Raw genomic sequence first — 9,464 nt, 5'->3', positions numbered from 1 at the left:
TTACACTTCCCTCTTTTACAACCACCAAATTCATTTCGGTATCTCACCTTCATTTCCGATCTACTAACTTGTAACCATCCTTCCACAAAAGCCTTAGAATCATGTCTTTCCTTGACTTGAAATTTTTAGTTTGATTTATACCTATCAACTCTAATATACTTCTCAACTAGATTTTTCTGAATTGCTTCTTCCCTAACCTTGTTGAGAGACTCACTAATTCTAGTCGGATGACTAAACTAATGAAATCTCCTCACACATTCTCTTTCCAACCCAAACACTTATGTTTCTCGATCAACCCTTACTCTTAACTTGTCAAATCACGGATCTTGAATTTCATTCCTTGACTAAACATCTACTCTCACTTTCTCAATTCCAAGTTGGCACTCTAACTTGAAATCATAACTCAAACCATCTTCTACTACTCTTGCACAACTTTCTCTAAGTAACCCCATAATTCCAACTCTAAATGATTCTGTGAACCTCTTTAATTAATACTCATAAGAACGACACTTTTGTTGTTCAACAAGAACTGGTTGTCGTAGTAATACTTTAGGTCGTGAGTAAGATAGTTCTTTTCACGCACCTCTTACCCTTCATAAGTATCACTTGTCGTCATCCCGCTGCGCTACTCTGATCAACACACAAAGTCACTTATCTGTTTACTCAAAATGATGCTCCTTTCATGTCTGTCGTGACAAGGAATCAATCATCACTGAAAAACCTTACTCCAAAACTTTTATGGAACTTGCAAAACCCTTTTGACTCCCCTGTTTATAGCTTTAACATCCTCTTTTCTCAACATCGCATCCACCCTTTTTAAACCATATGTCTTACTAGTCACTCCAACATTTGTCAATACTCCTCTCGAACATTTTAAGGACTCTCTTCACACTTGGAAAACCCTCCGCTAAACCTTGATGATACCGCTAACCTGTTTGAAATTTCTTACCTTTATCATGTTTCCACCCCTTAAAACCACAGGCCAAAAATTTTATCCTCCCTTATCCAACGTTTACCCTTGAACAGTTTATCCTCCCATTTCCTCTCCTTTAAGATTCACCAAACTCGCAGTCATCATTGTCGTTATATTTAGTATAAGCCACTACTTCTCCAACATCTCCCCCACTTCCGTATTTACTTCAAATTCTCAGTAGGAACCATCCAATTAGAAATTATTGGCACAAGTCCTCCTTCAGACACCAATTCAAAAGTGAACTTCACCACACCAAAGTTAAAATTCTAATACTTGCTTCATAATACGTCTACAAACTCTTCTGCTACCGAGATCCTTTGCGTCTAGTATTCACTTTCCTTTATCAGATGACTCTGATTCACGTGACACTCTCCCCTCCACTATTTAGTTTGATTCGTACTTCATACGCAATCACTGACTTATCTCTTTTAAATCAAAGAACACCACCTTGTTCGTTGCCTCAGCTTATTACAATGAGATTGAGAAAATAATCAATTCACCCTTGAGACTATGTCCCAACCTTGCAAAGCAAACAATTCAAATTGGGTTTGAATTTAAACGTTTTGATCACCACGAAGGCACCACACACCCGAGCGAATCTTCACTTGGTCGCTATTGTAACAAAAACCACCTCCTCAAACTCAGCTCCTTCTTGCAGACAACCATGACTCCTATACCATACTGGCGATATCAAAGAGTGTATGACCCTAAGCGAAGCCAAAACCCATAATCCAATCACCACCTCTGTAACATGTATCTTTTAAATTAGATTACCTGTGCTGGCCACTTTAGTGCCAATCCTCACAAACACTCTCATAGCTACTCAAAAACTTTTGTTTTCCCTTCCCCTTTCCTCGTGTTGTGACATTACTAATTGTCCTTCCCTACAAGAACAAACTTAACTATGTGTTTCTCCTTCTGATGCTTGAAATCGTCCATCTCATATCCAATGTCAATCCTTCCACTTTTGTGGGCCATTTTACTTAGAACATCCTTTCTCCTCCTAACTTTGGTAACTACTACTGTTGAGAAGACTCGACTACTTCTTTTGGAATTAATCTAGTATATAACTCCTAATATACTCCATTCTCCTATAACATCATTACACTTGGCTTATCTTCAAAGCTTTGTCTCCCATAAGCTTCCATCTTCACGTCTGCTTTCCATATACAGTTCAGGGCCTCCATCCTCAACCTCAAACCTTGCCACATGAGCACGCACCGATATTTTCTCATATACTAATCTCTAAGCTGAACTCTTCTTCTAAAACTTGTGGTGTACGATCTTAGAACTTGATCTTGTACCTCTCTCTCAGCCCAAAGCGTTGCTTCTTAACTTTCAACATCATTTCTCAGTCCTCTAAACCAAGACTTAACTTTCATTATCTATCAATATACAATCTTCTACATTTTCGCACCTTTGAGACAAGAGATTTCCTCCTAAATCTTGGTAAGGGTGAGTAGGTCAAGTTTCCCTCATCGCTACAGACACGAGACACAAAACACAGAGGCGTAACAGGATAAACTAGAACATACAAGGCAACACTCCATCATCTACAGACACCCAAACCTTCCGTCTATCATCCTTCCTTCCCTAAACCATTAGAATTAAGAAAGGAAAAACAACTTTTGATCTAGTCATGAGTGTGCACCCTCATCACTTTATCAAGACGTTTTCTGTTCTTAAAACTTTTGGTTTCATTAACAACCTCAACTAGACTTGGCAACTTACGCACGCGAGGCATGACAAACCCAAAACCTCAAGTCATCCTAAGGACGAACTGCTCTGATACCATTAATGTAACGTCCCATTTAATTACTAAACCAAATTAAAAGGAATGTCACATAGAATAGTATGTTAATCAGTCCTGGAGTACAATCACAACTCCGTACAGTAACCAAGGCACACCACGATGCCAACATAAAACCTAGAGGAATAACGACAAAGTTTTCAAAAAAAGAAGCCCAAAGGCCAAACAATACATGGGCCATTGCCCTAAAAGAAAAGCCCAATCAGCACAAGAAGTCAAGCCCAGGAAGACTATGCAGCGGATTCATCTCTCCCATGTTGACCACGATTTCCTCTCGCATCTGCTCCCATCAATAAATTGATGATCATCGCAAAAGTAGAAGAACAACATACAAGCAATCAAACAAGCAAAGGGTAAGCTAGAGCCAAAAAGATTTTCATCATGCAATCAGGTATACTTTCACAATCTAATATACATACAACACCCAAGCATGTTATGACTTTCAAATCAATACACTAAGACTCGGCTCATCCGGATACATATAACCTGGTCGGATTCAGCGGATGCTTGCACTTGTGGTGGATACCTCTGCTCACCCCCGAGCTATGTCTTACAAGTGTTACAATGAATCAATTTTCCTCACACACATGGTTAGCCCTTAATGAGTTTCAGGCCTCCTGCTACTCTCACCACAGAAGTCAGTCCGCTCTAAGTGAAACTAACTGACTCCTTAGAGTGTCAGGATGCGATCCTTACCTTGAATCCTTACCAAGTTATATAGATGGGGCACCACCATGGACATCCACTAACAGGGGCTATGGAATTACGTCCCGACCACTGAAGCACGACCCTGAAATCTCACCTAGAGATTCCAAGGAATTACGTACTGACCACATACTATACATATTCAAACAAACAGTAATATTTATCATGCTTATAAATCTCATGCCAACCTTTATAATCCATCCTCATACATGTTCCATGTTGAATCCATTCCAAATCATCCTTCCCAATTCATGAATATAGAAGTGTAATTCATACCGACACCATGCCACTTTGATTACCAACCATCTCATACAAGTCACATGCCAAGGTCATGTTAAACTTATCAATCACAGACCATAAACCATTCTACTCATACCCATTCTCCCAATTCATGCTTTTAAAGTAGTTGAATCAATCCACAAGTTAAAGTTAAAGTAAGGAATTAAAATTCTGCAGCAATTCTCGCTTAAGCTAGACTGGTCTCGCTTAAGCTAGATTGGTCTCGCTTAAGCTAGAAATTCTCGCTTAATCTAGACTGATCTCGCTTAAGCTAGAAATTCTCGCTTAAGCGAGACTGATCTCGCTTAAGCTAAAATCCCTCGCTTAAGCTAAACTGACAGCTTTTTAATGGTTTCAACGTGTAAAAACACAAAATCCCAAACGACAAAAATTTAAGAAAACACAAGCACGTTGTATAAAACGTTGGCATCATATTTCATGCTTTAAAAGAGTAAACAATTCAATAATTCAATCATGGGAGCATACAAGCATTTAACAACCGTCAATCTCGCTCAAGTTAAGGAGCTCTCTCGCTCAGGCAATAGGGTCTCTCGCTCAAGCGAAAAACTTTCGCTTAAGCGAGATTGAAAACAAAGAGTACTTCAAGTTCTCGCTCAAGCGAGAGGCCTTCGCTTAGGCGAGCACTCGAAACTAAAAGGCGGCGAGTTATTGCCATTCTCGCTTAGGCGAGAGCTCCTCGTTTAGGCGAGAGCTTCCCGTTTGGGCGAGAAACAGCTCGCTTAGGCGAGCATAGCAGATCTCACCTGCTCTCACGCATGCAAAGCCCAAAATCCATCCAGAAAATAATACATCGATTATTTTCACACCATCAAAAGCGCATCAAATTATCAAGAGCACCCAACAGAAACAAAAAAGACACATTATTTATAAAAGCATGAAAAATCCTAGCTTCCCTCACCTGGACAGATGCTAGTGGAAAGCACATGCACCTACGGCAACGAACCCAACAGCTTCAGGGGCATACTCAAGAGGTGGAGCAGAGAATGAGGTTGAGCTGACTTGAATCTAAATGAGCTTCGAGCCCTAGCAGAACACTGTTTGAGGGGAAAAGAGGAGTAAGATGGTTGATTTTGCAAAGTGGGCAGAACATGAGAGGGTTAGGCTGGTTTAGGGGTTTTGGGATGCCCTATGGGCCAGCCTTAGGCTCAACTGACTAAGAGAGGCCCTTAAATTTTAGGACAAAATTAAAGTGGGTCTTACAGAAGATACATTTTATTGTATTTATTTCATTTTTAATTAAACATTTTAATCTTTTAATAGATAAAAATTAATTAAATAACTTTCTACTTAAAAATAGTAACTATATATGAATATTTTAATATCACCGTTACAATATTATATATATAATTATTTTACTTTAATATTTTTCATTATCTTTTTCACAAAACTATGTGTACATGTATTTAAAATTATATTATTTTAATTTAATAAAAAGATAAAACAAATGTAAATACCTGCGCCCGTATTTTATTAAAAGAAATAAATTATACAATTTAGAAAAAAAATTGATTTCGTAACTAAGAATTTAGAATGTTGTTGACCAATAATATGGAATTATTTTTTAACTGTTTTAGAATAATATTTTTCTAAAATGTGAATTCAGATCTAATTCATTTGAATAATATATTTTAAAATATTAGAATTATGAAAAAAAAAAAAAAAGAAGTTATTTGTAACAGAATGAATTTGGGGATCTAAGCGAAGGCCCAATATGAGTGAAGTGGGGCTATATAATATAATCTCTTCACATGAAAGGGCACAACCTCCTCTGTCTTACTATCTGTCACTCTCATCATCACACCACCCTCTTCTTCTTCACCATCAAACCTCTTTTGCTTCTCTGCACCTTTTCTACTTCCCCAAGCCATCACTCATTCCACATTCTATTCCCCAATTCCACTCCTAAATATCTTCTATATAACCCTAATTCCACATTCATACGCAACAAATCCCAAACATAAGCAACCCTCAATTCTTCACCATGATGCTCAGACTTCGAAGCCGCGACGGCCTGGAGCGAGTAATCGTCGAAAACCCGCACACCACCACAGTGTCGGAGCTAAAACGGATTATCGAAGCCCAATTGAGAATTCCGGTTCACAACCAAACCCTTTCCACCAACCAGAACCTTCTATTGGCGAAATCGCGTGAAGATCTCCATCGATTCACCGATATGGCCAACCCCGACCTCACTCTCTCATCTCTCAACCTCGCCCACGGCTCAATCGTCTTTTTGACTTACGAAGGCGAGCGCCACGTGGCGGGCCCCGCCTTCAACCCGGCGGGCTCCTTCGGCCGCAAGATGACCATGGACGACCTCATCGCCAAGCAGATGCGCGTCACGCGCCAGGAGAATCCGCACTGCGAGCTCGTCTCCTTCGACCGCGACTGCGCCAACGCGTTCCAGCACTACGTGAACGACACGCTCGCCTTCGCGGTCAAGCGCGGCGGCTTCATGTATGGCACAGTTTCCGAGGAGGGGAAGGTGGAGGTGGACTTCATCTACGAGCCGCCGCAGCAGGGGTCCGAAGAAAATCTCTTGTTTTTCAGAGACCCCGAAGAGGAGAAACTCGTGGAGGCTATTGCGGCGGGGTTGGGGATGAGGAGGGTAGGGTTCATTTTCACGCAGACTATAAGCCAGGACAAGAAGGACTATACTTTATCGAATAGGGAGGTGCTTCAGGCTGCGGAGTACCATGCTGAGAGTGGATTGAAAGAGTGGGTTACTGCGGTTGTTAAGCTTGAGGTGAATGAAGATATGGGTGCGGATGTGCATTTTGAAGCGTTTCAGATTAGTGATGTGTGCGTGAGATTGTTCAAGGAAGGGTGGTTTGAGACCGAGATAAAGGACGACGATGATCCCAAGTTGTCTAAGATGAAGAAGGATGTGGTTGTCGGGGTTAAGGATACCAAAGAAGTTGACAATGATTTCTTCTTGGTCGTCGTCAAAATCTCAGATCATCAGGTATGGTTCCTTGTTTATGTTCTCTTTATGCTTGCTCCATGTCAATGTGATTGTGATTGTCTATTACATGTTACCATGTTTGCTGAATTATGGTGGACGTCTGTTGTACTCCTGTTCTGTTCTACCCTTAGGCTGTATTTTAGTTCAGCCGCTAAGAGTTATTCGCCGTCTATACCATTGGTTTTCTTTTACAACTCTTTATTAAAGATTAATTATTTTTCTCATAACCACTAGGATAAACTTCGAAACTGTTTATTTTCATGAGGTGCTTGTAGCTTTAATCTTTAAACTGTAGAATTGCTGTTGATTCTGCCACAATTGGGCTTGCAAAAACCTTATTTTTGTAAAATCGAAAATTTTTTGGGGTGGATCTGTAGGGGGAATTGATGGAAAGGAAATAATTCCATATTCTTCTAGTTTCTTTTGGAGCATCTGGGGTAACCCATCAAATGCAATAAGCTGGGCAATTTAATATTGATTTTAGGCAATTCACGTTGATATTTCATTTTGGTACCAAATGGTGGCTTACTCAGTGCTGTTGTTGGGTATGGCTCTTTTTTATGGATGGATCAGTTGGACTGTATAGGGTATGAATTCATGGTAGTAAAGGAAGAGAATAGCTGTTTCAGCATAAGCTAATTCCACCCTTTGAGGATGTGCCTAATTAGATTCAATGGACTGTAGTAAAATCAAGAAAGCCCGGTTCAGAGTGATTTTCTCTTCTTCCATACATCAAGTTTAATTAGTTAAAGTACCATGGATTCCATGGTGATGGTTAATGTGACATGATCTTATATCTGAACTTTCCTTCTTTTAATTGTCTACTGTTGTGAGTATAGGCTTAATATCTGATCTGGAAGTTTCCACAGATTTACAGAACAGATTTCAGCGTATCGAAGTAATAAACAGATAATGCCTGTATTTTGTGACTGAAAATTTGATCAACAAGCGCTAGTTTAATATAAAATTGTGTTCTTTTTTAATCATGTCACTTAGTTGTTCTAGTCTTTAACCTCTTTAGGGAATCAAGAAATATTTCCACCTGTATTATTTTTCCTGCAAACTAGTTAATTCCCTGAACATGATTTATCTGGAAGGTATTTATTTTTGTTTAAGGAATCTTCAGATAACTTAAAATGTGAAAAGAATATGGAAGGATCATATGATATTTCTTAGTTGTCAATTGCTACTACAGAGGCTTTCTTTGTTAAATAGTTGTCCTGTGCTTGTTAGGTATTGGATAGGCAATGTTTGTTAAATAGTTGTCCTGTCATTTTGTTAAGAAAATGAGCTTCCATACAATCAACCTTTTTAACAAAAAGAACTTAAAAAAAAAAGGCAGCTTCTAAAACAGTTGGTCCCGAGCTTTTAAAGGAGTTAGTTTTAGTAGTTTTTGACTTCTACCCCATATTTTCCTTTTTGTTTTGAACTTCAGGATCCAGTAACTCCTTACCCAAAAAAAATTAACTTAATAAGTATCTGTTAAGCTAAAAGAATTATAGCAATACTATTTAGTTAAAAAATCTAAGCTCTAAAATAGACAATCAGGCACATGGTCTCTTTAACCAGGGTTAGCCAAATTTATGTGCTGCAGATTGCTAAATGATTGACTATATTTTGTTCTCTCTTTATTTGAAGTAATAAACTGTCAAATGTTATACAGATGTCAACACAAAAAGTTTTTTAATCTTTTTTTTGTATACCTGTGACTTGAACCAAGTGTATGTTGCTATAATTTCAGGCTTCATAAAAATGTTTCTTTTCTTCAAAGCATAAAAATCATATAGTTTGATTTGTATTACAACCATCAGTAACTTACCAGTGTCTTGTCACCCAAATGCAGGGTCCTCTTTCATCATCGTTTCCCATTGAGAACCGGAACACTCAGATGACTATGAAGGCTTTGAGGAATCATCTGGACAGGACAAAAAGTCTTCCATTTGTGAAGCGAATTTCTGATTTTCACCTTCTTCTTGTACTGGCAAGGGTTTTAGACCTGAATGCTGATGTCCCTGCATTGACGGCATGTGTGCAGACACAGACATCTATACCAGAAGGTTACCAGATCCTTATTGAGTCTATGGCAAATGCCGCTTGATGCTATGCACTCTACATTCAGGCCCTTTGCAGCAACACGGTGCATATTGCTCCATAGCTCCATAGCACTCGCAGAATGTTTATGTTGGAGATTTGTACATTGCTTCTTCATAGTATTGCCACTGAAAATCTCGGATCTCTCGATTTACTGAAAATGAGCTGATGTGGTTCACTTGTTTTATTGTTTAAATTAATTAGAGATAACTCTTACAACCATTAGTCACTATTTTAAGGGCGATAATGTTTCAAATTATATAGTATGAAGACGATGTTTTTTAACTGTGTGTTCACGGCTTCTGCTATATCTTTTCACATATACTGCTTGTTCAGCGGGTATCGATCTTATCTATGAACAATTTCGTTAATATTGTGCTCCTCGAAGGTTTCTAGACACGCATAAAGAATGCCTTGTCCTATGTTACCTCCTCATTTCCAAAGGCAAAAAACACTGGATTGTGATTTCTGTATATGTTCTGCATCCATTGAAAAATAATAGAGTTTTTTGTAAGGACTTTTAAAAGAAGGCAATTAATATATATCTTTCTAAAAGATAAATACAGTATGGATTGACTAATTTATCAAAAAAAAAAAATTAATGACTTTCTAAATATAAA

The 9,464-nt window shown here is 38.6% G+C and overlaps 1 protein-coding gene across 1 annotated transcript; it reads left to right on the top strand.

Annotated features, from left to right (window-relative positions):
- Positions 1 to 5,562: 5,562 nt before the first annotated feature.
- LOC114192772 (NPL4-like protein B) lies at positions 5,563 to 9,129 on the top strand. The gene is made up of 2 exons (XM_028082588.2): positions 5,563 to 6,753; positions 8,597 to 9,129. The coding sequence occupies exons 1-2, from the start codon at positions 5,770 to 5,772 to the stop codon at positions 8,849 to 8,851; spliced, it is 1,239 nt and encodes a 412-aa protein (XP_027938389.1). The 5' UTR covers positions 5,563 to 5,769; the 3' UTR covers positions 8,852 to 9,129.
- The last annotated feature ends 335 nt before the right edge of the window (positions 9,130 to 9,464 follow it).

The sequence above is a fragment of the Vigna unguiculata genome, chromosome 1, assembly GCF_037176805.1.
Source record: "Vigna unguiculata cultivar grain cowpea cultivar isolate G323 ecotype 2 chromosome 1, ASM3717680v1, whole genome shotgun sequence".
Taxonomy (NCBI): domain Eukaryota; kingdom Viridiplantae; phylum Streptophyta; class Magnoliopsida; order Fabales; family Fabaceae; genus Vigna; species Vigna unguiculata.
The sequence above is the reverse complement of the archived record's forward strand: the minus strand, read 5'-3'. Positions and strand labels throughout refer to the sequence as shown.

Bases quoted from the DNA above. Each gene is read 5' to 3' on its own strand.
- LOC114192772 (XM_028082588.2), top strand. From the start codon at position 5,770: ATGATGCTCAGACTTCGAAGCCGCGACGGCCTGGAGCGAGTAATCGTC. The intron at 6,754-8,596 runs GTATGGTTCCTT...ACCCAAATGCAG, and splicing joins TCAAAATCTCAGATCATCAG to GGTCCTCTTTCATCATCGTT.